This window comes from Hetaerina americana, unplaced genomic scaffold, assembly GCF_022747635.1.
Source record: "Hetaerina americana unplaced genomic scaffold, ioHetAmer1.1.p SCAF_5, whole genome shotgun sequence".
Classification (NCBI taxonomy): Eukaryota; Metazoa; Arthropoda; class Insecta; order Odonata; family Calopterygidae; genus Hetaerina; species Hetaerina americana.
The window spans coordinates 67,542,845-67,570,190 of record NW_027287095.1 but is presented as its reverse complement, the minus strand read 5'-3'; the positions used below and the strand labels follow the sequence as shown (position 1 = coordinate 67,570,190).

Below are 27,346 nucleotides of genomic sequence, written 5' to 3'. Positions count from 1 at the left end.
GGGAAGGGAAGGAACTGAATAGGAAATTAAAATTATTTATTATTTAAGAGTCCTCTTTTTGTTCTTGATAATTAGAGGTATTATATATTTTTCCAAACTGTGCTCATTGCTTAAAAACCGAGAGATTACCATTGGATAACATCGGCTTCAACTCAGTTGCGTTAATGTTTAGACAACAGATTTGGCAATCTATTTCCTAATTACGTAGGTTCGAGCGCAACTGATATTAGATACGATTACCTAGTTATTTGTATTTGATCACGATCCGGCTGTCGATGCAAAAGTACTTCGGTGCTTTATGCTCCGGATCGTGACTGTAGTGCTGTCTTTATTGGATGCTTTGCAAAACCTTAATATCCCCTATTTAACATTGTTTCCCAAATTCATTAGATAGCTTCAACGTTTCTGCCTATTTGACCAATTATATTATATGTCCCCTGAAGTTAAAAAAGACGCAATTTTGTTTCGATTAAGACGCATATCTATACATCTACCTCATTTAATTTTGCCCCACATATCCTGTATACAGTTTATCTTTCTGCTCAGGTCTCAGTGCTTATGGCAATAAATTGATATCAAAATGCTCAAAGCTTAAATAAGAGTGTATTTGTGGACAATGAAATATCAATTTTTCACTTCTTGCGGTTTATGCGCTGCGTTTTCTAACCGAATCATTTTCTATTATGAAACGCTTAGAACATCACGGTTGTTTAAATGAGTCTTCCCTCCCGGAATCAATTCATTTGCATCGTGCATATGGGATGATATCCTCACCTAGACTGAACTGACCCCTTTTGAAGCTCGTTTTGCATCGTCCCATTTCCATTCCCTCTTATCTCGCAAACCAGCTATGCTCCTAAGCTCCGTGTAAGTCGCTGATGATGGGATCGCGATAGTGATCAGCTTTCATTCATTCACAAAATAACTTTTGTTCGGTAAATTGGGTATCCGTCGATCGATATGGGTTTCTCGTTTAACAATCCCGCAGTGAAGTCCACCGGACTTTGATTTAAGACCGGGTTACTGCTCGAGGGGCGACTTTCGTGCGGTGTTTTAGGCCACCCATTCACTCTCTCCCAAAATAAGAGCTTCAATGAACATTTTTCCTATAATGATGAAGACTTTTAGGGTTCCTAAATAACTCACGGATGTGTCCATTTATTCTTAAGCATCCAGAGTCACTGGGCACTCACTATTAATCCAAAAGTCACAGATAGTGACCTGCTCTTGCATTTTCTCCCATTTTTACTTTTCACACAGACTTGAAACTCGAAATATCACGCAAAACGTTTTCAATATAAATACTCATTTAAATGCATTGAACATATTTATAACGTTTTCCCGTCGATGTATGGCATCTTTTTCACGTAAATCCATGAATGCCACTGGTATTTTGCGAGCGCGTAAGCCCAAAATTTACATTAAGATATATAACTAAAATATTAAGCAGTTTTACAATTTATTAAAGGGCAAGTACTGTTTATAATGCGCCCCAAATTAACTGAATTGCTAAGGGGTAAGCATATTGAATATTAATTTTTTCAGTTAAAACTTAAAATTTTAGTAAGTTTACATGAAAAGATAATGGACAAAATTGTGTCCACTAATTCTTTCTGAAATGTTTCCACTAAAACTAATGGTTATTAAATTTGAGGATGTCATAACTCGTTTTTTCTTGCACACCACCATGCTCAGCAAAATTCTCTTTTATTGATAACAACAGTTACTGCAATCCCTTGGCTGTCTGTTTAAATGGCATTTGCCATTCTCAATTGAAACCGACTTTATGCAGTCCCCACCAACATATAATAGAGCACTGCTAACGAATCTCTAAATATGAGTCGCTGCAAGACTTTACTTTGATGAAAGGCGTATGGAATAAAATAAGAAGTCCCCGTGATTTCTCGTCTATCTAAATAGTGTTTTCGTTCCTATATTTCCCTTCTCTTTTTCCTACGTTCTGCGCCTTTCTTATTTGAATTTATATTCGTTTCCAATTAAACCTCAATTGATTTGGATTGTGTCGATTAGATATTCCAAAACTGAAAATGAGAGTGAAAATATTTTTGCGAAAGATTTTTGAAGAAACGCATGGGCGAATATTACTTTTTTCAATGGCCACTGTTATAAAAAGAAATTATTATATTTTATGAATTGGATGATATGTTATAGGTGAAGGTGAATCAAATCATTAAATGTTATGTTATAGTGGAAATATTAATTTCAAAGTTTGTTTTCTTAGTATAAAAATAAATTCTTATTAATTAAATTAAAGTCATAGACAGTATGTAGAGAGCTCGGCTATTAAAGGAAGGTATCGTGTTCCATTTCCGGTAACTTTGGTTAGCCCCAGCTTCACCAATGCTCTGCGACTTTTCGAACGCTAATTCTTTTTAGGGTGCGCAAAACGGCACTGGGAAAGGAAACGCCCCTGCTCTCTACCCTGAATTTGAGAATTTCACACGCCGTAGGGCTTAGTAATCGATGATCTCTATGTTAAACCTCATATGTTAAACTTACCACTTGGTTGGTTACTATGGTAATTAATTAAAATATATATGAAGGTAATGCATTAATAATGAGTTAATAAAAAACCAGAATGTTAACCCTCTTAGGAAACAAATTTATTCGACTGAGAAACTTAATTTGAGTATTAATAGTTTTGACCGCATAGAAACAAAATTAATTACCAACTACCGCTAACCGCCAATTACCAACAATATTCTTCCGTCGATTTTACTTTATATGTACAATATGGAAATATTGGAAAAAAGTATTTACTTTGGGATTTTATTCTAAATAATCTTTTAGAGAGTATTCCAACATATTACCATTTCTCCTCCTTTGACTATCCGTGCGTGTCTGTGTATGTATGCGTGGAGATGATTGTTTTTTATTAATTTTCACTTTTAGTTAGCACTTAAAAAAAGGAAAACACTAGTATGATGACGTCAAATGCACTAAAAGCATCATAATTGTTTGTTAGCAAGCGGTCAGCGACCGGAATTACCCCGGTTTGAAGAAATAAAAACTGAATTATGGCCATTAATTTACTGAGACTCTGGCCCAATGCTCCCCTGTAACTAGAGAGCTCTTTTGAGTCGTCATGTCGTCAAAATCGGCTGAAGTATCTGGGTGAGAATTCAGAAGAGAGCAAGTTAATGCAGAAATTGTGATTTCGTTCGTTGTTATTCACTTCGTGCATCCAATAGAGACCCCCTTCGACCTGAGGCATGGATTTCAACGTGACGGGAGCTTTCAGTAACTCTTGACATCAAGATTAACTCGTCTTTCCTCTTCCTAACGCAAAAACCGCTTAAATTTCGGGATCTACTAGAGATTTATATATGTTTCAGTGCTATTCTTTCACTACTGACTTCATACAAGCGTTTATTAAATCAACATGTAAAAGTGAGGAGAGGAAAACCTGGCGTCACTAGTGACTAATTCGTTGATAACAGGGAAATAAAGCGATGAAGTCTCCACCTTGGTCGCTAAGTAAGGGTAATAGCGGTCTCCTGATGTATTAAATGCTTGAGGGTTCTCATCTTATTCAACAATCTTTAACGACGACAGTGAAGACCCTGGGGAATTGGAATTTTTAAAATTTAATGATCCAATTAACATAGTTATATCATTTATTTATCGTAAAATGATGAAATCCTAATTAATAGGTATTATTTCATCAATTTAGATCAATTTTGTTTGACAAAAGACACCATTTTGCCACAGTGTCGTCGGAATTTTCTTTCAAAACTTTATTGAAGACGAGACAGCAGAAAAAAAACTCGGGGGATGTTGGCTTTCTCCTTCAATTTACCACTACTGGATTGGTTCCAAAGAAAAGTAATGGAGTAAATAGTAAGCTTCTATTATTGGCTCAAACGGAAGTAATGTAATTACTGCTCACTTATTCCGCGACATTATTTGATTTTTCGGCTCCACTGCAAAAGCAAATCAAATTAAAAATCGCGGTTGATTGATTCCGATCGTGTCTGACCCCAATAGAGTACACCTTTGTGTCTAATAATATCTCTACGCATTGATTTACGAAATTGGTGACGGTCATTAATTTTAATGGCGGAATTTCCGGGACACGTTTCAATCCCTATTCACCTTATCTTTGATTACTCCAGTTTTGTATCTATCAACATCCTCTATTCACAGCAGCATATTTTTTTTAAGGACCAGTTTTTCATGTGGTACGTTTTTTACCTGACCTGTAAAGATTATTTTTTTCTCTTCCGCTTCCTTCATTGAATAATCTCGCCATAAATTTAAAACTTGTTTGCATTCGTTCCGTTCAAATTAATGTATCATTGAAAACTCCTGCAAGCGATATGTTATGATAGAAATCGTTTCTTTAATCTGCATTTGATTATCAGAATATCCGTATATAGATGAATGACCGGGATCGAGGCGGATTTTATTCCCAGATTATTTTTTTTTTTAACTTGCGTGCCGTTCACCGACCGATCCTCTACGTTTGTTGGACATCCATCACTTCCAAACGAAGTATAAAATTTTATTCTGAAATTTATAAAAAAATTGTTTTCATGACTTCCTTTTGTTTAATATAGCATAATTACAATCGATATCATATCCCTCGAGTCGGATACAGTGATCATATTTAGGAAATTTACGATGTCTACCGTTCCTGATAGAAGACGTTCGCTTTTGTCACATTTCACTCCTCAAAGCTTTTACCTTACCTTCGAGGGGCTCATCAGCACATTATTACTTTGAAAATTTGACAAAATTGGACACCACTTCATCCTTAATATGCCTGTCGAAGGGGAAAATTCCAGCCACACAATGGAGACTCGGGTAGTCTAAAATGTTATCGTCCCGTGCATAAACTGCATATTCTGATCCGTGGGGTCGCCAAACAAGATGGTGAATTAGAGAGAATAATACCTGCCGAAATGAAAATTCGAAGCAACAAAAAAAATTAAGCATCCAGAAAGCGAATCGCGAGGAGGCGACCGAGCGTCCGGGGTGGATTTCAATTATGTGAGGTAAACCCTGGCTGGGATGGATCAGAAGTGCCAGGAAACCTAATGAAACCTGCGCGGGGAAGGTGAGTGAGGGGCGGGAGGGAGGGGAAGGTGGGTGGGGTAACTTTAAATAACAGCCCCAATGCCCGGCGGTTAGTTCCCTCGAATTGAAAACACCACTAAAAATATAAATTTTAATTCAGGTCCGGAGGAGGCAAAGAAACGACGGGGCCACTGGCGACGCTAGTGTCCCGCCATTGTTGGCAGGGGGGGGAGAGAGAGAGAGAGAGAAGGATAAGGTGGGGGAGGGCCGGTTGGACGGATGGTGGAGGGGAGCCGGAGAGTGAGGGGGATGAAGAGATTAACATCAGATGATGGAATGGAGAAGGGCACTAGGGCGGAGCGAGAGGCGGACAGAACGAAGGGAAACTGGACCGGAATAAATTTAATGCCCCGGCTCTAAATCCCATGGAACGAAGTGCGGTGCTCTGTTGAAATTGCTAAATGTTTAGAGTCACCATTTCCTCAAAGGAGGCTTGCGTGCCCCCTTTTAAGTTATGCTACTTGATCAAAAAGTAACATAAATTAACATCATCACTTGATCAAAAGTAACATGCTTTCGGCTCAAAGAACCAAGTTTTTAAAGTTGTTTTGAGGTGTGATTTCATTTAAACATGAAATAATTCTCTTAAACATAAGGGGAAACAGTCTGAATATTTCACACAAGTGCAATGATAGAGAGAGTTGAATTCCATAGAGAAGTTGCTTCAAAGATTAATTTCACAAAGTGTACTCAAAGTTTAAGTATACATATATCTGATGCCCGGAAATCCACCGAATATAAAATAGTATTTATTTCTTTAATTAAGAAATATTGAAATCAACAAAATTAAAATAAAAATTGATAATGAGTCAATCTTTAAGACGTTGAGGAACAATCTTTTGTTTCAAGAAATGCACACGAACATTTTCGCGCATGGTTTTTTAACCGGCTTGGATTTGCAAACACACCTCTTCAAGGCTTGAATCTAGTTCGGAAGTGAAACATTGCACGACATTGTTCCATCGAAAACGGTCTATGAATACTCGGTTCTGCTGAGCGCACACCTCATGTAAAAGTGGACTGCTTCGGCACCGACGAAGACCCCCCGGAAAACTCAAACATTGGAATAATAAGTATTCAGAGAGCAATGTCTTTAAGATTAGGTGGAAGAATAAAAGAAGAAGACATGGGAAAGAATAAGACGGAAGATACGATCGCTTCCGCAGTTATTGCGCCAAGATTAGAAAAAAAAAAGAGGGCATCATTAGCACGTGCTCTGTTGCATACGCTAAAGGAAGGAGGAAGTCTTGAGCCTCGAAGAGAAACGACACAAAAACGTAGAACTCGGAAAGCGAGAGAGAGAATAATCGAATAAGGGCGTAAGGATGGGACGGGGAGGGATGAGGGGAGGAAGTAGGGGGGCGTTGCACAGGGAACGGAAGACGGGACTGGAGGAGGTGAAGCGGAGGGAAGAAGGCTGAAGAGGAAGGAAGAGCGATAGTGAAGAGGGGAGTTGGAGGGGAAGGGGGGCGGGCAAGGATCTGGGGAGGGGACTGGAGAGGGGACTGGGGAGGGGACTGGGGAGGGACTGGGGACACGTGGAGCCCGTGGAAGTCGAATGGTAGGAGAGGGGATCTTTGTTTGAGATAATGGTGGGACGGGAGATAATTGGGGGAAGAAGGGTCACGGGTGGGGGTAGGCGGAGAGGTGAAAAGGGATGCGGCGAGGGAAGAAACTTGGAGAAAAGTGTTGCCAAAGGGGAAAAGGACGATGGGGTGAGGGAAGAGCTGAGGTGGGAGGGGGAGAGAGGAGAGTCGCACGGGAGGAGAGGGCAAATGGATCGAGAGGGAGTGAGAGGGGGAGAGGGAATGGACAGTGAGTTGCAGGTAGTAGGGCCTGCCGGGTACCTATTTATGCAACGCCTGCTGACCAATCAAGCAAAGGTCGGGGGTGAGTTTATTTCAGTTGCTCGAGGATTAAGACGACTGAGTATAATGAGAATGTGTGAAATGAATGCATATTAATTCATTAAAACGAATATTTTATACAGCATAATGACACATCGAAACTTTAGTGATTAAATTCGACGGTAGGGTAAATTCTGAAAGGTAAATGACCAACTTAAATGAAAGGAAGATAATCTAGCCCTAGGGAAGTAATTTAGCATAATTGATAATGGCTTAGGCGACGGGAAACTGTCCCCACCGCCTAACCACAATATTGAGAAGTTGTGATCCACCTGCTCGTATGGTGATCTTGAGTAAAGAGGTAATTTACGTGAAAGTAAAATTGTTGAAGGATGAGCTATAATGAAAATAAATTGTAATTTATTACAGATTGTTAATTTAAAGTGTCGTGAACATGTTCATATTTTGCTGATTGTACGGCTGTTGGTTAAGGAATCAGATGAGCTGGATAAGTAGTGATAGCATTTTGCCGTTTAACCTTTAATTACCAAACCATCACCATTACCATGTTGACGTTTAACCTTGAGTTACATAATATTTTAGCGTGTTAATGAAAATTAGTTTCAATACAGCTAACTCCAATACGTGTGCGCCAAATATTTCCTTGTAATTCATCTGGCCAACATTTACACAATCAATTATTTTTCCAGGCCACTCTCGAGGTTTTTACGCAAGTGAAAAGGATATTTGGTGCCATTTTATCAAAGCCACTAAAACGTCTCTGAAAATGTGAGACCCCCAAGATAAGGTGGAACCGCTGTAATCCCGTTTCCATTAATCTTAATCCAACTGTACCGAAATAAAGAAAAATGAATAATCTTGGAGGCAAGACTGGTATAACAAACAGCCTAACAAGAAAAACGTTCGTGTGACGTTGAACAAAAACAGTTTGCCCCCTAGGTTAAATTTCTCGCAGCATGTAATTAAAATTTATGCGAATGAAATTCATAAAACTCTTACCAGCTGCTAGCAAAGGGCATATATGCTTCTGCGAGTTATGTGGTGAATTTTAATACACAATGGAACTTGCCAGTTATACTTCCATCCAATGAGAAAGTACATTATGAACGTTACTTATCGATTAAAAGCTAAAATAAAAATTCCTTCTTTCGGGAAACATATACCATGCAATGAAGGCAAAAAAGTGAAGTTTGATTCCAAGCATATTAAAATGAAAGTGCATAGCTTAGTAGCTAATAACGCAATGGAATGTAAGCGTGTGGAAGCATGTTTGAGAAATGGAGGTATTACTTAAGTATTTATCACTAAATCCGGCTCACTATGCAAGAATGTGCACCTAAAACATGTAAAAATTGACAAGTAGCTAAATACCACGCAGTGCACTTGGACCGTTGATCAAATGAAGCGAACTCAAATGACGACGAAGATATGAGTGAACGAAATGGGGTGATTAATTGACCCCGATTAATAAACGATGAGCTCAAGGTACTTGATGAAAGGGAAAGTGATTGTGTTAGGAGATAGTGGAAGAGGGAACGCGCAGGAAGAGTGAAGTGAGGGGGTCTTTGGGAGTGGGGATAGGGGTTTTAGGAAACGCGAAAGTTGGAGAGATGTCGGAGAAAAATAATGAGAGTTGGAGGTTGAGGTCTATTGGGAAGGAGGTTTCTGGAGAAGGGAGGAAGGAAGCAGAAGATGGACATACTGATAACCGAGTAACTTCATTCGGAGGATTTGAAACAAATCATCCAGCTCACACTACCGAAGAAGAAGAGGAACATTTTGACAGATCACAGATATATTATGAGAATGAAAGCTTTGTAACTTGCCCTCGTAATTCTTTTCCATGATAATTGAATAACATAAAATCGTTTCAATTTCTCGCATTTCACCAAAATGAAGTCGTGTTTTAAGATAATTGAATCGAATAAGTATCGCAGTTATGCCATCCTTATGCAACATACAAGTACAGTGAATTAAAGCTGTAACTAAAAGGCTCATATAGTATGACGCCCTAGTAAAATTATATATTTATAGCGTACACAGTTATTCCTAGCAAATAGTTTTGAAGAAACTGAGTTTGTCATATTCATAATGGTAACACATAATTTAATTTCTTCTAGCACAAAATAAGTGAGCGAAAAGGATAAAATATTTTCAGTAAATTTCTCTGCCAGCTTAAAATGCTACCCTCCAACTGGCAACGGAGCCCTATAAATTATTTTAAAAATTGTCCGAGCGTGTGGTCTTAGTGCGCATTCAATGTCATCATGAAGCAATTTATGTACCCCTTCGTTGATGAAAAACTCTCCACAAAACAATAAGTGAAAGCAATCGCATGTTTTAAATGTACTATATGCTCAAGTTTTAATGAAACCGAGTATGTAAAACCGCAATTAAACCCTTACTACGTAATAAAGACCTTAAAATTATGCACACGTTGGATACCCAATAATTAAAATTGCTCAGGCAGCCGAGGAGTGCGAGAAAAGGATGAAGAGGTGGGGGGTCGCAAAGGGGTGGGGGGAGGAATGGACGCGAGTAGCTCCATCCAGGCGGAATTGAGACCGCGGATCCTCCTTTGTCGGGTCCAACCTTAAAAAAATAAAAAATAAAATACTCTCCCCTTGGGGTGCGAGATGAGCGAGGGGGATTTATTGGGCAAATGAGCGCGAGGAGCGGCGCGAAGAATGGAAAATTGAGAAGGTCGCCGGCAGGTGGGAAAGGGGTGTGGAGGAGGTGGAAGTGTGGGCGAGGGTGGTGGTGGCGGGGAGGCGACGAACAGATGGACGGATGGAGGAGGATGGGGTGGGAGCGGGAAAGATACGGCATGGAGAGGAGGGTCGAAAGAATGCGAGGGAGTGAGCAGAGCGTAACATCAGCACGTGAGTTGGCGGGGGTGATGGGGAGGAGGGCTACGGGAGGGGGCGGGTGGAGGAGTGGGAGAGACGGCGGTGTGAGATTGAAGTGGAGTGCCCGTGCGCTGTTTGGCTATCATAATTATGCATGAGGGCCAGAATTGCTTTGGTCGCGAGTGTGTCGAGGCGGTTCGGGGGGGGGAGATATGGGATGGGTGGGTAGAGGGGGTTGGGAGGTACCTGTGTGTGTGTGGGAGTAAGGGTGGCACGCGAGGGGTGGAGGAGAGGGAAGGGGGGTGTTGGAGGGGACGGCAGCGGAGTTTCCTGCGGGGTCGGACCTCAGTGAATCGCGGGCGGCGTCTCCTTTGTTCCCCTCGGGGAATAGAGGGGTGGGTGGCTCGAGGCATGCGGAACGCCAGGGAGGGGTTGGGACGGGGGGCGTTGGTTTCGGTCGCAGTGCCCACCGTCCTCTCCCTCCCCAGTTACCATCTCTCTCTCACTCACTCATCCTCTCTCAATCTCTCCCTCTCTCTCAATCTCTCCCTCTCTCTCTCTCTCGTGGATGAAAAAAGTGCATCATTCTGTCGGCAGCGTTCTTCATCGTCACCCCACCGCAGGGGTGATGGTGAACCGAAAAATGGCTTTTCTTTTGGAATTAGAACGCGAGCGGTGGGCCTGAGAAAGGAGACAGAATGCAGTGGAACTGTTCGATAAACTGTTGACGGGCTGTCACTCCGCGCGAACGCTTCCGACAGCAGAGCATGGAGTTATTGCATCGATTGCCCCGGACCACCCGATCGCATTATTCCACGCGCCTACTTCATTCACGGTTCGGAACTAGGCTGTCAACTTTCAAAGAATCCGTGTTTTATCGCTGAACAATAATTATTTTGATGTTAAAAAAAATGTCATTTGTTCATCCAAATGTACTCTATTGCATTTTTCTTAAAAAAATAACTTAACGTTGTCTCGGTGATCAGCAGACGCTGCTTATTTGGAGCGGAAACATTTTGCTGTTAGCACACACTTTCTTTCCCCCGGATGATTCATGTTTCAGTGCAAATTATGTCAAACCCCTGATTGTCTTTGTCTCGCAAGGAATCAAATTTGAAAATGTTGTACTTGGTAACTAAAATTGTACATGTGTCCAGAGTCATCACTGAATCTCTCTCTTTTACATCTTTGATAAGTATTTTTTGGAATGAATTTGTGCCGTCGTTAAACGAAGTCAAGGCTTTGCCTGAAAAAAATGGTAATATTTGGAGTAGATTTGTTAATGGCACATGTTTCTAATGTGAACCCAAAACTTTTTCGACATCTGTTTAACCTATTTTTGGAATTCCGATCTTTTGAGAATGGAGTTTTTGGCTTAACTTCTCGTTTGTAACTTAATATGAACTGCCATAACTTTCCGTCTGCTTTTCGGAAGTTTGCCCTGCCATGAGGTCCTTAAATTTTTACAGTTTTCAGATCTACTCTCAGGTAAAGGGAAGTTTGTCATCGAAGCACCTGCTCTATTTTCACGATTTTAATGAAGCGCTTCGCTCATCATCAAGTAACTTAAGCTCAGACTCACATTTTCAGAATAGTGATTTACTCTAACTTCACTGTAAATATTTTATGGGCAATTTTATATATGCTCTAGTTTCATATTTTGCATTAAGTTCATATTTCATACCTTTATCGATTCGAATTCCTGAAGCAGTGGAATCGCAATAGGACGAGGGTGTCAAAAGAACTCGACGTTCTTTGGATAAATTTCTAGGAAAATATTTTTGCCGTTCACGTCAACAGTTCTTTATTTCTGGGCGGAAGTCACCAGTTCTGCTTCCCTCATTAGACAACCGGCGTCAAAAGTTTCTTCACAAGGCTGGAGCTGCCAGTGCATCGGAACTCTCTATGATGTCTGGAAATTTTTCCTTTCCACTTTCCAACTTTAATAAGGTTAGTTAGGTGAATAAAATCGGAGTTTCGACCACACGGCTCATTTATCCCAGCGATCGACAATGGATGATAGCAGGGTGAATAAAAGTTTCAAGTTTTAAATTATGCGGAAATAAGCAACTGCTCTAAATTTAGCTCTATATTCATATATGTATATTCCATATCCTTTTCGAAAATTATTGTTCTCGAGTTACAAAGGTTGCTACATTTTATTTGAAAATACATTTACCCCAGTCAAATAGATACTGGTAATAGAGTATGCAGGGTATAAAAGATAATATCTTTTTTATCAGCTCTCCTAGACCATATTATAGTGTCACGTTTAGTAAAATAGCTCCATTACTTTCCGTACTATTTTTAAATAAAAATTTTATTTCTCAATTATTATCTTTTAGGTAGGAAAGGAAAGATAACAGGGTTGTTAACAGATGGTGGCCAAGAGCATTAGATATTAGTGTTGCAGTGATAAAGAATTGAGGATACGTCAGACTTTTTTTCTCTCTATTGAATTTTCAATCTTAATTGGTTAAGGGAAGAGATTTTTACACGTCCAAGAGTGTTTTACTGGTTGATGGATCACCAAGTAAAAATAATAATAATGAAATAATATAAATATATTTTATAATTTGCGGTGAAGTTATGCTTTGCTTACAGTTATGAGCGAAACATTTCTTTCGTCGTTAAACTATTAAAATACAATACAGTTGTATTTTTCTAAATATACGTCCGAATTAAGGGTTATTACATTACAGAGTTAGGAGAAATTGTTGATTAGATTGGATAAGGAATGCAATGATATTATTGTTGGTACGTTTATTCATAGGGTATTAAATATTTCAGGAAATTGCTCAAATCAACGAATTCTGGCCAGTGTGGCCCGATGTTACCTTGATGGCTCAGTTTCGTCCAAACATTTTGGCCAAACATTGATTTGGTCTTAATGGTTGTATTTCTGTCATTATCACTACCAACATGAATTTTTAAAGGTTCTCCTCAATACGCCACCAGCAAAAGCAATTTGCTTATCGTCAACGATTTTGACTTCCAACATTGGTTGCCGCATTGCTTGCATGAACGCATTCTCCATTCCATTTTTCCTTCCGTCCCTCTATTTCTATAACGCACCAGTTTTTTGATCGGATTGCAATTTTTCCCCTTTACTGCGTTTGTATTGTAATTAGTAAAAATTTTTCTCATCATTCGTAAGAATTAACATTTAAATGCATACAGAAAGGTATTTTAATGTAAATTATTCCAATTGGCGATAGTCCTCTGAGAGGAAGCACTCATATCCCCTTTAAAGGAATGAATATATCTGAAATTTATTATTATTTCTTGGTGTATATTAAATAATTAAATCTAATGTTCAAAGTATTATAATCTGAAATAACTTGATTCCATTTATAAAAAACCAACCACTCAAATCCTGTAACTCCATTTTTCTTTATATAAGCTCACATATAATTGAATAGCATACCGTAACTTGATGAATGTTGCAAAATATATTTAGAACCTAGTTTCGCAGAAATTAAATTCTTAAAAATTATTTACCAGAATTGATATATTCACTCAAGTCTTCGAAGTTACACCCTTGTGCGTCCACACACCGCTTCTAGCGGTTTTTCCACGCCTCGTACGCCTTCTGGAAGGCGGCACCCGGAATACTGCCTTGTCACAGTCTGTTGTAACGCCTCAACCGAGCCATGGTGAGCCCTGGTGGTCTAAAAAATTTGGATCCTCACTCACTGCGAGTAATTTACTTTTGTTCGTCCGAAAGAACTCGCGGCACCAACTTCGCACACAGCTTTCTCATGCCCATTTTTGCGGTCACAAGTAGATGCACATCTCTTTAAGGGATGACAAGCTCATCAGAAACCATGCGAACACCTGAGCTGCGATCCAAGATTTTCGACACTTTCTGAGGTCAAAGGGTGTCCTGAACGTTCGGCAACTTCAACGTTTTTCTACCTTCCAAAAACAAATTGTGTCAATCTAAAACCCCCGATCTAGCCATGGCGTTAATATCATAAGCTGCCTCAAGCATATCATGTGTTTGTCCTGGTTTTTCGCAGTTTCAGATAATTTTTATGGCGTAGCGCTCTTCCCCGGTTCATGACAGAGCGTAACGAAGTCACGTTAGAGAGGTTTTACAAGCGTACGATCCGCACTTAGCATAGGCTGGGAGTAAACTGCCACCGGCATCCAGTCTTTCTTAGGACTTCCCACCCTCGAACTCATCCAGGGAAACCGCCACCCGTCTCTGGATCTCACCGGGAAAAAATAAGTCATATTACTTTTAAGACTGAACAGTTTTTAAATATATATGTATATATATATATACATATATATATATATATATGCAAATGGTCAGTCCCAATAAAAATGCATATATATGTGTTTCTATATATATATATATATATATATATATATATATATATATATATATATACATATATATATATACATATATATATATACATATATATATACATATATATATATATATACATATATGTATATATATATATATATACATATATATATATATATATATATATGTTGTATGAATTCTAAACCACTGTCCTTCCCTCTTGTGTATTGTCTATTTCTCCTTTGGTGGGTGAAACAGTCCCCTGACGCCATCTCTTGGCTAAAGAATCGGGGCGCTTGGCGACATATTAGACCCACGGATCTCAGGGTAAATTACGTTTCCTCGATAGCTCAAGTGGTTAAGAGCATCCGCCCGGCAAGTGGAAAGATCCGAGGTTCAAGTCCCGGTCAAGGAAATATTTTTACTCTTGTGATCCGTTCGATTCCGCCTTCCCCACCTTTATTGTGATCGTCCTTTATATGTGTTCCTATCCCTTTTCCTTATATCTGTTTCTGTATATACTCATATATATATATATATACTCATATATACTACCTTGATCAAAAAGTTCCCGGAATAACCACCGTGTGGCGCTCCCATCGTTCCGATTTGAGTTCTGTTTTTTTTGTTAAATTGGTACATCTGTTGTTGATATTCCCTTTAAATCTTAGTGTCATAACTTGACATTTGCAAAAGTTACGTAGCCAAGAGTACATCTATCTCTGTGTGTGTTGGCGATTTTTTACAATTTCAGAAATGGATTTAAATTTGCAACAACGAACTTGTATTAAATTTTGCGTAAAAAACGGATTTAGTGGCGCACGGACGTTGGAAATGTTGGAAAAGTGTTTCGGCAACGATTCTCTAAAAAAAACGGTCGTTTACCAGTGGCACGAGCGGTTCAGAAGTGGTCGTGAGTCAATCGAAGATGATGAACGCAGTGGCAGACCATCGACATCGAAAGTCGGTGAAAAAATTGTTAAAGTAAAAGAAATGTTGGTCAATAACCGCAAATTAACCATCAGAGAAATAGCGGAGGACTTGAACATTGCCTATGGATCCGCCCAAGACATTGTGGTTAATGATTTGGGTTTCCGTCGTGTAGCAGCAAAGTTGGTGCCAAAAGACCTCAATTTCATGCAAAAAAGAGACCGTGTTGACGTCGCAAAAGACATGATTTGCGAGGCTGAATCCGATCCCACATTCATCAAAAGGATCATTACTGGAGACGAGACGTGGGTTTATGAGTACGACACGCAATCCAGACATCAGGCAAGTGAATGGCGTTCACCAAATGAGCCGAGACCAAAAAAACCACGTCGTTTTCAGTCAAAGAAGAAGGCAATGCTGACGGTTTTCATGGATTACAACGGTGTAGTGCATCATGAATTTTTGCCAGAAGGCCAGACAGTAAACAAAGAGTATTATTTGGGCGTTATGAGACGTTTGCGTGAAGCAATTCGCCGAAAGAGACCAGAAATGTGGGCAGAAAACTCGTGGATTTTGCACCATGATAACGCACCGTCGCACAGTGCTATCATTATTCGCAATTTTTTGACGAAAAATGCAACAAATACCATCCAACAGCCACCGAATTCACCTGATTTGGCTCCCTGTGACTTCTTTCTGTTCAATCGAGTTAAAAAACCATTACGGGGAACGCGTTTTAGCAGCCGAGAGGAAGTAATGGAAAAATCGCAGGAAGCACTGATGGACATACCGAAAACCGAATATAAAAAGTTTCGAGGATTGGATCAAGCGCTGGCATAAGTGTGTTGCAGTCGATGGGGATTACTTTGAAGGGGACAATATAGATTTAGATGAATAAACTTGTATTTTTAATTTTCTGAATAAATTCCGGGAAATTTTTGATCAACGTAGTATATATATATACTCATATATATATATATATATATATATATATATATATATATATATATATATATATATAAAATCCCTCCCCGGACTACAACCTTGACGTGGTGGAAGGGCTTGTGCGTTCCGATGACCCCTAGAGCTGTGCTGGCGGGAGTAATAAAAATTGCTCCTGGTAGGGTCACCCATGCCAGATAGGTCGAAGGTTAGGAGCCAGACGAAAGGTAGTCCACGCAGCGTCTGTTCCTCAGTGAGGCGGCTGCAATGGCGTCTGACCCCCGTGGGGCGGCCAGTAAGTGATGGTGTCACGTTAAAAACACTATTGAGGAAGGCAACGATAAACCACCTAAATTATCATTCCCAAGATTTAAATCATGGACAATGCAGAGATTTTGAGTCCTGGCAACTACGGGGCTCGGCCCAATCGGCCGTGTGTCGTGCCCGGCAGCGGGGGAGGCAAGGCTTCCGCGGTCGTCATCCCACGAAACCCTTGCAAGGGAAAACCAGCAGCAGCAGGACAGAAGACGCAGGAGAAGAAGACAAAATTAGTTAGAATAGGAACGTGGAATGTTAGGACAAGGATGAGGACAGGTAAACTGGAGAATATCAAGCGAGAGATGGAAAGAGGAAAAATAGATATTTTAGGTCTATGTGAGGTGGGATGGAAGGATAGCGGGGATTACTGGAGTGATAAGTACAGAATAATATACAGCGGCGGGGACGAGAGCCAACGAGGGGTTACCATAGTAAAAAATGAAGGGGTTGGAAGAAGTGTAGTCAACATAGAGCAGGTAACGGATAGGTTATTACTAGTACAGATAAAAGCAGAACCGACGAACTTGGTTATTATTCAGGTATACATGCCACCGAGCAACCATAAGGAAGAAGAGGTCGATAGGGTATACGATCAGTTAGAGGACATAATCGCATGTGTTCCCGTAGTGAAACATTTGATAGTGATGGGGGATTGGAATGCAACGGTAGGTGAAGGAGGAGATGGTCATGAGGTAGGGGACTCCGGATTACGCACCGAATACTACTACGAATTACCGTGGGGAGAAAGCAGTTGAGTTCTGCAGGAGACAGGGGTTAGTCATCACCAAAACTTTGTTTAGACACCACAAAAGTCGCAGGTATACATGGAAAATGACAGGTGACTCAGGAAGATATCAGCTAGATTATATCCTGGTTAGACACAGGTTAAGGAACAGTGTGATAAATTCACACAGCTTCCCGGGAGCAGATGCGGACTCAGACCACAATTTAATTGTTATGAAATGTAGCGTACGTTTCAAAAAGATAAGGCAGGGACGGCGAGTTAGAAAATGGAATGTAGAAGCATTAAATGGGCTGAAAAGGAAGGAATACAAACAGGCGGTAGAGAAAATGGGAAAGTATCAAGAAAGGGTTGTCCAAAGCCGTAAAAGACACTATTGGAACCGTTAACGCTAAAAGGACTAGGAAACCATGGATCACGGATGAGGTGATTACAAAGATGGATGAGCGGCGAAAATGGAAGAATATAAATACAGAATTAGGCAAAATGAAGTACAAAGAATTGAACAATAAATTGAGGCGGGCAACAAATAAAGCAAAAGAAGCATGGTGGAAGATGCAGTGCGAGGATATGGAAAGTGTGCAGAGGAAGGGTGAAATCGGTGCGCTTTACAGCAAAGTTAAATCGTTATCGGGAAGTAAAAAAGGAAGAGCTATGCTAACAGTTAGAGATAAGGCGGGTAAGGTAATAGTTGACGCAGGAAAGATCCAAGAAAGATGGAAGGAGTATATAGAAGAACTGTATAGTAAAGAACTCAGACCAACAAAGTTAGACATTGAAAAAGAAAATGACGTAGAGGAAGACAGCTTAGGTCCAGGCATACTAGACAATGAGATAGAAAGGGCATTAAGGGAGATGAAACTAAATAAGGCCGTGGGGGTAGATAACATTCCTGTGGAACTTTTAAAATGCTTAGGAAAATGTAGGAGGAAGAGGCTATATGGGCTGATCCGTAGTATTTATGAGGAGGGAATCTGGCCGGAAGACTTTGTGAGATCAGTTTTAGTTCCTATTCCGAAAAAGGTAAAGGCCACGTCATGTGAGGACTATAGGACAATTAGTTTGATATCCCACGCAGCTAAAGTTGTTCTCAGGATCATAAACAAAAGGATAGAGAGTAGGGCAAATGATTACTTAGGGGATGATCAGTTTGGGTTTAGGAAGGGGAGAGGTATGAGTGATGCCATTGCAGTAATGAGATTATTAATCGAGAGGAATATAGAACACAACCAGGAAGTATTTGCCTGTTTCGTAGATTTCGAAAAAGCGTTTGATAGAGTGAATTGGGAAACACTAATGAGTATATTGCAGAAAATAGGAATAGATTGGAGGGAAAGGAGGCTAATCCGCAACCTGTACATGTCTCAGACTGCTCAGGTGCGGGTGGGAAACGGGGAGTCAGGATGGGCAGTGTTAGGAAGGGGTGTAAAGCAGGGTTGCCCATTATCACCGTTGCAGTTCAACCTGAATGCAGAGGAAATGATCAAAGAGGCATGGGAAGAACTCGAGGTAGGAATGAAAGTGGGCGGGGAATTCGTAGAATCAGTTAGGTTTGCTGATGACCAAGCTTTAGTTTGTCAGTCAGCCAAGGGGCTGCAAGCATTGCTGAGTGAATTGGAAATTCAGTGCGATAGGTATGGGATGAGAATCAATATTAATAAAACAAAGGTTATGCGATTTTCTAGGAAGAAAAAGGCCAAGCTTAACATTAAAATAGTAGGGCAAAAACTAGAGCAGGTAGAACAGTTTACGTATCTCGGTAGTGTTTTTGACCAACACGGTCAAAGTAGTAAGGACGTAAGGAGAAGAATTGCGCTAGGCAAAGAGGCTTTCACCAGGAGGAGGGAGTTGATGACCGGGACTTTGAGTAAGGATGTTAAGAAAAGACTCGTAAAAACTTTGGTATGGAGCGTAGCTATGTACGGTGCGGAAACGTGGTCATTGAAGCAGGAGGATAGACGTAGATTGGAGGCTTTTGAAATGTGGGTGTGGAGAAGAATGGAGAAGGTGAAATGGACAGAGAAGAAAACAAATGAGGAGGTACTTGGTATGGTGGGCGAAGAGAGGGGTTTGTTGGGAGCAATCCTATGGAGGCAGGAAAATTGGATGAAGAGGGTTTTGACCGACAGTGGGATGTTGAAGACTGTGATAGAGGGTAGAATGTGGGCAAAAGAGGAAAGGGAAGGAACAGGATAGGGATGTTGGACGGGATGAAGGGAGGAAGGAAGTACTCAGAGATGAAGAGGGACCTGATATAGAGTAGGATGATGGATTTTGTGTTTTGTTAGGAGTAATAAAATATTTGTTTGGTAGTTGTGTCCATCCAAAAACCTACCTTAACCGGTAGATTACCTTAAAAAAAAATATTAATAAAATCTTCGAAATGGAACGCTCTTCGGCGACGCACAAATATATAAAAACACAGATGTAGATTTTTAGAATATAGAGACACAAAGAAAGGACACTCACAATTTGTTATTTGACGTTTCGACAGCACGGCTGTCGTCTTCAGAATGGCGTTCTCGGGGAAGAGCGGAGAGGATGTGCGGGGGAGAGGTGGGGGAAGGAGAGGTAAAGGGACCAATAGGAAATGAACAAGGGGGTGGGGGGTATATGTAGGCAGCCATATGATGCATTCATTGGGCTTGGTTCAGCCCGGGCGGTATGAATGATTGGGCCACCCAGATATGCGCCATCTCGCATATCTGGGTGGCCCAATACATATATATATATATATATATATATATATATATATATATATATATATATATATATATATATATGTGTGTGTGTGTGTGTGTGTGTTTAATTTAATAAAATCTGTGTATACCCAACATTGAAGATATGCAGTCTGTTTACTTAATTATAGAGCTTCAAATGATAAATAGCGATAAATCAATTGAACTGTTTTTTAGGTACATACGTGCCATGAAAATGTAATTAAATGTAAGGAAAAGCTAGGTTTTTTCACTTTCATAAAATGAATTACATCTTATTTGTCTTCTGTATTTTCTGTAATTTTTAAACCGTTTCAGAGTTTCCGATACATCCAGGCGTATTGTATTTCCTGAAGATAACGTATTAATTGAATTGATCTTTCCTTCCTACAAGACTATAATTAACTTGTGTCTCAGAAAAATGAACCTGGAAAACTATTGAGTTTTTTTCCAAAACATTTTGCAGGCATCATTATCCCTATTTTACTTTTTGATCCCAGGTGTTTGTATCCTGTCCAAATTAGTCAAGTTTGTAGCTTAACTCTCTCTCTCTTCTAAGGAAGAAAGCCTCCTTAATGAGAGTTTGAATTCATTAGTCCTCAACTGGCGCAGACGTCGAGCACGTATAATTATCGTCAAAGATGGTAATTCTCCTGATCGTCATGAGAAAGATGAATTAATTCACGCATTTTGCGAAGCGGTATTGGAAATCATAATGCATATTACGTTATGTTGCATAAACATTATATATTTTAATTAAACATTACGTAATTGATGTATTATCAGCCAGCACTTTTAAAGTTTAAAAAATACATCTCGTATCATCCGATTATCAAGAGGCGTCTTAAAGTTGCGTGAAACTAAGAAACAGAACGTGGACGACAAAAAGGCTGCCAAATAAGACAGTCATTATTTTATCATGGCAGCAAACTTTAATTAGTTGTCGCGACATCAGATTACCGCCAACATCCATCCTTAACTATTGTGAATAAACTAGATTTGATATACAATTTGTTATACCCAAATAATAATCCTTATACACTTCCAAACGTAGTGTAGGTGCATTCCATCGCAAAATTACCTTATACCTCAATCTACCGGGAGCAATATATTGAAAATAACGTGGAACAAACAATGAGGGAAATTCCGAATAAATTTAAACGAAAAATCTCTGAGAATTGGCGTTGTTAATTGTTAGTCATATTAATCATTTCACGGTAATCACACTCACGGTTGATAAAACCGTATGAGGTGAAAATTAACCGAAAACTTCGATTTTTCCGTGAGCCAAAATGTGTGAGAAATAGATTCGCGGATCTTTGTGGAAGAGAACTTTTATTATGGCTTGCCTTCGTATTTTTAATTGTTTTAATAAGGGTAAAATCCATCTCGTTCAGCGCAAGTTCGCAGTTTGATCCCAACGGGGGTTGCCCCCTGAGGACAATAAACTTCGACATCATCAATCAATTCTCTCTCTCTCTCTCTCATCCCTCGCTGACAGAGATGGAGAGGATCCAAGGAGGCGGCCGTCCACCCGCGCCACAGGGGGCCGCGGACGTCGTCGCCCAGCAAGGGATCCAACAGTCGCCGCAGCAGCAGCAACAGGGGGTGCCGTCGGCCAATCATCAGCAGCACCAGTCGGTGGGGACAGGGTCCGGTCAGGCGTCCTCCGCTGCCTCATCGACGTCGCCGTCACTGGCGCGAGCTAGCGGCGACGAGAGGAAGATAGCGGACATTACAAAGGAGAAGCCGATCAAAGTATCAGTCAGGGTGCTCGTCCCGGCCAAGGAACACCCCAAGGTGAGGCAAATGGTTGAGGACGACGATCTACACCGCCCTCACTCTCCCGCCTTCGTTTGGCCTCGAGAAATTTCGAGACGCCCTTTCCCCAAACCAAATGTAGCTAATATAAGTAAAGAACTCTATCCGTATTTGTTTCCCGATTCGGCAGACTATTGGACCACGTTGATTCAAATCAGCGTTTTCAAGACCTTATCTACATCAATAATTCCTTCATCTTCGTAAGCCGGCCCCGGTGGCGGTGGGGTAACGTTCGATTCCCACTTAGGTGGGTTTTTCTTCATCCTAGGGTTAATTATTTTTAATTGTTTCTATTGCTATATAAATTTGTTAATAGTCCGTTACAAAGTTCCGTTTTTGGAATAATGCGAAATAAATGAAGTCTTCTCCTCTCTGCTCTCCTCTCTCAATTGTGTTTGGGTGCTGGATTTCGTTCTATCTTGAAAACCCACGGAGGTCTGAATTCAGTATTGAAAGACATTCCTATTGCATACCACCGTTTCCTGCCCTCCCATTTCCTACACGTCTCTTTGCACATTTTGAAACCAGCATAGATTGAAAATAGGAGCAATAGCATTGGAGAAAATGAAACCTTGATTTTCATTTTCTCAAAGAAATCCAGGAGTTTTTTTGGCTGTTTTTCCCTGGTCCATGCGGTAGATTCATCCGAGAAGTATATATCTTCTTTTTCTGATAGCATTTGAAATATTTTCAAATTGAGGATACAATTCTTTGTGTCATCTCCTTCTGTATTATTTATCATCTGTTCTCCGAAATCCAGTACCTTCCTCACGATTTTTCCCTTACCTGATCAGAACAGCTTAACCAATCCTACCCCGTTTTTAAGGTCCTAAAATAGGCTTCATAAATAGCTGCAGGGCGGATTAATTTCTGTCAATGCCTTCATATAGGATTAATAGATAGATTTTTCGTGTTGCAAGTATTCATGGTGAGTTTTTGTTCCTAAGTCCATATAATTAATCCGTATAAAAAGAGACGTTTCAAACGTGATATGGTGGAATATCATAATTAATTAAAGATTACAAATTGGCAATTTTCCACAAAATAAATATTATTTTGTGGAAAATTTCCAATTTTTAATTAATTAATCCGTGATCCCATTGAGTCTTTTTCGGGCAAATGATTCTCTCTCTCTATACATTCTCCTAGATATTTAAATCTCATTATTTTTGGATTTTTCCCCTATTAAAATTATCCATTTAGGTTATGTTTCAATGTTTGTCATATTCTGTCTCTCCTCAAAAGAGATCTGTAAACCTGCCTTTCTTGCATGTTTCTGGAGTTGGATTTTCTCTCGATCTGCATCTTCTAATGACCCTGACATACTAGTCACAAAACCGCCTGTAAATGCCTATGCTACCCGTATTATTGGTCAATAGATTGTTTCGGCTAATGTAGCACTAATTGATTGAAATATTTTTTTTAAGGTAATCTACCGGTTAAGGTAGGTTTTTGGATGGACACAATTACCAAACAAATATTTTATTATTCCTAACAAAACACAAAATCCATCATCCTACTCTATATCAGGTTCCTCTTCATCTCTGAGAACTTTCTTCCTCCCTTCATCCCGTCCAACATCCCTATCCTGTTACTTCCCTTTCCTAGTTTGCCTAACATTCTCCCCTCAATTACAGTCTTCAACATCCCGCTGCCGGTCAATACCTCCTTCAGCCACTTGTCCTGCCTCCATAGGATTGCTCCCAACAAACCCCTCTCTTTGCCCACCATACCAAGTACTTCCTCGTTTGTTTTCTTCTCTCTCCATTTCACCTTCTCCATTCTTCTCCACACCCACATTTCAAAAGCCTCCAATCTACGTCTATCCTCCTGTTTCAATGACCAAGTTTCCGCGCCGTACATAGCTACGCTCCATACCAAAGTTTTTACGAGTCTTTTCTTAACATCCTGACTCAACGTCTTCGTCATCAACTCCCTCCTCCTGGTGAAAGCCTCTTTGCCTAGCGCAATTCTTCTCCTTACGTCCTTACTACTTTGACCGTGTTGGTCAAAAACACTACCGAGATACGTAAACTGTTCTACCTGCTCTAGTTTTTGCCCTCCTATTTTAATGTTAAGCTTGCCCTTTTTCTTTCTAGAAAATCGCATAACCTTTGTTTTATTAATATTGATTCTCATCCCATACCTGTCGCACTGAATTTCCAATTCACTCAGCAATGCTTGCAGCCCCTTGGCTGACTGACAAACTAAAGCTTGGTCATCAGCAAACCTAACTGATTTTACGTATTCCCCGCCCACTTTCATTCCTACCTCGAGTTCTTCCCATGCCTCTTTGATCATTTCCTCTGCATACAGGTTGAACAGCAATGGTGATAATGGGCAACCCTGCCTTACACCCCTTCCTAACACTGCCCATCCTGACTCCCCGTTTCCCACCCGCACCTGAGCAGTCTGAGACATGTACAGGTTGCGGATTAGCCTCCTTTCCCTCGAATCTATTACTATTATCTGCAATATACTCATTAGTTTTTCCCAATTTACTCTATCAAACGCTTTTTCGAAATCGACGAAACAGGCAAATACCTCCTGGTTGTGTTCTATATTCCTCTCGATTAATAATCTCATTACTGCAATGGCATCACGCGTACCTCTCCCCTTTCTGAACCCAAACTGATCATCCCCTAAGTAATCATTTGCCCTACTCTCTATCCTTTTGTTTATGATCCTGAGAACAACTTTAGCTGCGTGGGATATAAAACTAATTGTCCTGTAGTCCTCACATGACGTGGCCTTTACCTTTTTCGGAATAGGAACTAAAACTGATCTCACAAAGTCTTCCGGCCAGATTCCCTCCTCATAAATACTACGGATCAGCCCATATAGCCTCTTCCTCCTACATTTTCCTAAGCATTTTAAAAGTTCCACAGGAATGTTATCTACCCCCACGGCCTTATTTAGTTTCATCTCCCTTAATGCCCTTTCTATCTCATTGTCTAGTATGCCTGGACCTAAGCTGTCTTCCTCTACGTCATTTTCTTTTTCAATGTCTAACTTTGTTGGTCTAAGCTCCTTACTATACAGTTCTTCTATATACTCCTTCCATCTCTCTTGGATCTTTCCTGCGTTAACTATTACCTTACCCGCCTTATCTCTAACTGTTAGCATAGCTCTTCCTTTCTTACTTCCCGATAACGATTTAACTTTGCTGTACAGCGCACCGATTTCACCCTTCCTCTACAGACTTTCCATATCCTCGCACTGCGTCTTCCACCATGCTTCTTTTGCTTTATTTGTTGCCCGCCTCAATTTATTGTTTAATTCTTTGTACTTCATTTTGCCTAATTCTGTATTTATATTCTTCCATTTTCGCCGCTCATCCATCTTTGTAATCATGATTGAAATATAAGACAAATTTTGTCAATACTTTAAAAAATATGATGCGTCAATTTTAAGATTAGTGTGAAGTCTTTAGTGTAAATATGAAAAGGTATATACACCAATCAACATCGCACTCCACCACCAAACATACAAAGGAAGGGGTGAGCTAACTATATAAAGGTAAGACAGAAGGTTAGTCCCGAAGATATAAGCATTTTTTTTCCAAGAAAAAAAAATTTTGGTACCCGGGAGTTAAACAAAACCCCTATGTAAACAAAAGATAATTCTAATTTTATACAATATGGATCGCAGTTTCAACATTAGTAAGTCATTTTCAGCACAACAGTGACGTCAATTTTTTCAAGATGACATTTTCAAAACATATAAAAGAAATGGCGATCTTTATTATATCACAGTTTGAAACAAATAAGATGGAAAACTACTTAGTCTCTCTTCATCATAAAAATTTATTTCAACTGCTAGCCAGATTTTATCTGCCTATCTACGGCTCTTCGTGCCGTTGCAAAATCACAACGGTCATTGGTTCCTTGATTAGTCTACTGTAAGAGGAGGACTATGCAGCCTTCTTTTAGTATTATTGATAGTCATTTATTTATTTACATTAAAACTCACGCTGCGCAGTCAGCGGAACAGTTCCAAACGATGGCAATGAATGGAATTACAATTATTGTTTTCCCATTTCTATCCTTCACGTTCAAACTCCCGCTGCGTCGAAGCAAAATAACTGCTAAAAAATATTAAATTGTCGATAATTTAGTTATTAAAGTCACTCTACCCAGCAGGACTCCAACAATTTCCCTTCCCAAAACATTGAGCTATTCAGTCATTCGATAATTATCCATTCCTCATGTTCAAATTATATCTCGCTCCTGCCCAACAGTAGTCTGCCTTCATTTCTCCCCGAATCGTTCTCTTCTCCTACGTATTACTCAACTCTTATATATATATATATATATATATATATATATATATATATATATATATATATATATATATATATATACACACACATACATATATATATATATAAAACTATAAACACAGTAATCAACCCGAAGGTCGGTTTGGTGGGTGATGGTAGAGTTCACCCAGTACTAAGCCCGACGGCGTGTGAAATTCACACATCAGGGTAGGGGGGCCAGTTCCTTTCCCTGTACCGGTTATGGTTTCCCAGGAAGACCTGGAACCCGAAAAATCACACACACACACGCACACACACATATATATATATATATATATATATATATATATATATATATATATATATATATATATAAATATATATATATATAGGGTGGGGGTCCGACCGATCGGCTCGGTTTGAGGGGGTCCCCCACCACTCAGGCGCACTTCAGTTCAGTCGCCTCCGGGAATGTGTTCAGACAGGAGGTGGATATTTGTGACGTGTGATTGTTTGTGGTGTCGTCACGCCAGCATGGAGCGCACGCTCTGCAGTTTTGCGTTAAACTCGAAAAATCCGCGTCGGAAATTCTTGAACTCATTAAACAGGCTTATGGGGATGCTGCCTTAAGCCACAAAAGAGTTTTTGTGTGGCACAAAATGTTTAAAGAAGGCCGGGAGCTCGACGAAGACGAGCACCGCGTCGGACGCCCGACGACCGCTCGAACCGATGCTCAGGTGGCCAAAGTGAAATACGTTTTGGACTCTGAAGGGTGTTTAACCATCGCCCTTATCAGTGAGAAGACCATTCTTTCAGTCGGAACCGTCCACACGATTGTAACAGCGGATCTTGCGATGAGGGAAGTGTGCGCGAAGCTGATCCCGAAAGTCTTGAGCGAGGAACAAATACTGTCGCGGTTGGAAATTTCACAAGAAATTTTGGACTGTGTCGAGGAAGATGAAGATTTTCTCGACAGCGTTATTACCTCAAAGGATAGCTTAAAAGGAGCTCAAAGGATATCGGTTCGACTCCATCGAGGCGGTTCAAGCGGCGACTACAAAGGCTCTCAACAGTATTCCGGAAACCTACCTCCAGCGGGCTTTTGACTAGTGGCAGACGCGCAGAACTACGTGTATCGAAGCAGAAGGAATGTATTGGATTTTGAAAGGAAATTTGGATTTTGAAGTTTATTAAGCAATTGTAATGATAGCTGCAATAAATTTTGATTTTAGGAATCAGTCCCGATACTTCTTGTGGGGACCCTGTGTATGTCAAACCATAAACACAGTAATCAACCCGAAGATCGTTTTGATCGGTGATGTTAGAGTTCACCCAGTATTAAGCCCGACGGCGTGTGAAATTCACACATCAGGGTAGGGGGGCCAGTTCCTTTCCCTGTGCCGGTTTGTTTTCCAGTAAAATCTGGTACCCGAAAAATCACATAGCTTGGGCGGAGCTGCAGGTGCCCGGAGAGGTT

At 40.2% G+C, this 27,346-nt stretch overlaps 1 protein-coding gene across 1 annotated transcript in view; it reads left to right on the top strand.

Annotated features, from left to right (window-relative positions):
- Positions 1–27,346, top strand: part of LOC139694092 (KH domain-containing, RNA-binding, signal transduction-associated protein 1-like) — a gene marked incomplete at its 3' end in the record, with an annotated part of 337,621 nt that overhangs the window by 294,647 nt on the left and 15,628 nt on the right. Inside the window, exon 2 of the mRNA XM_071592518.1 lies at positions 21,289–21,587. Within this exon, the coding sequence (XP_071448619.1) occupies positions 21,289–21,587 (299 nt within the window). The remainder of the gene's footprint in view (positions 1–21,288; positions 21,588–27,346) is intronic.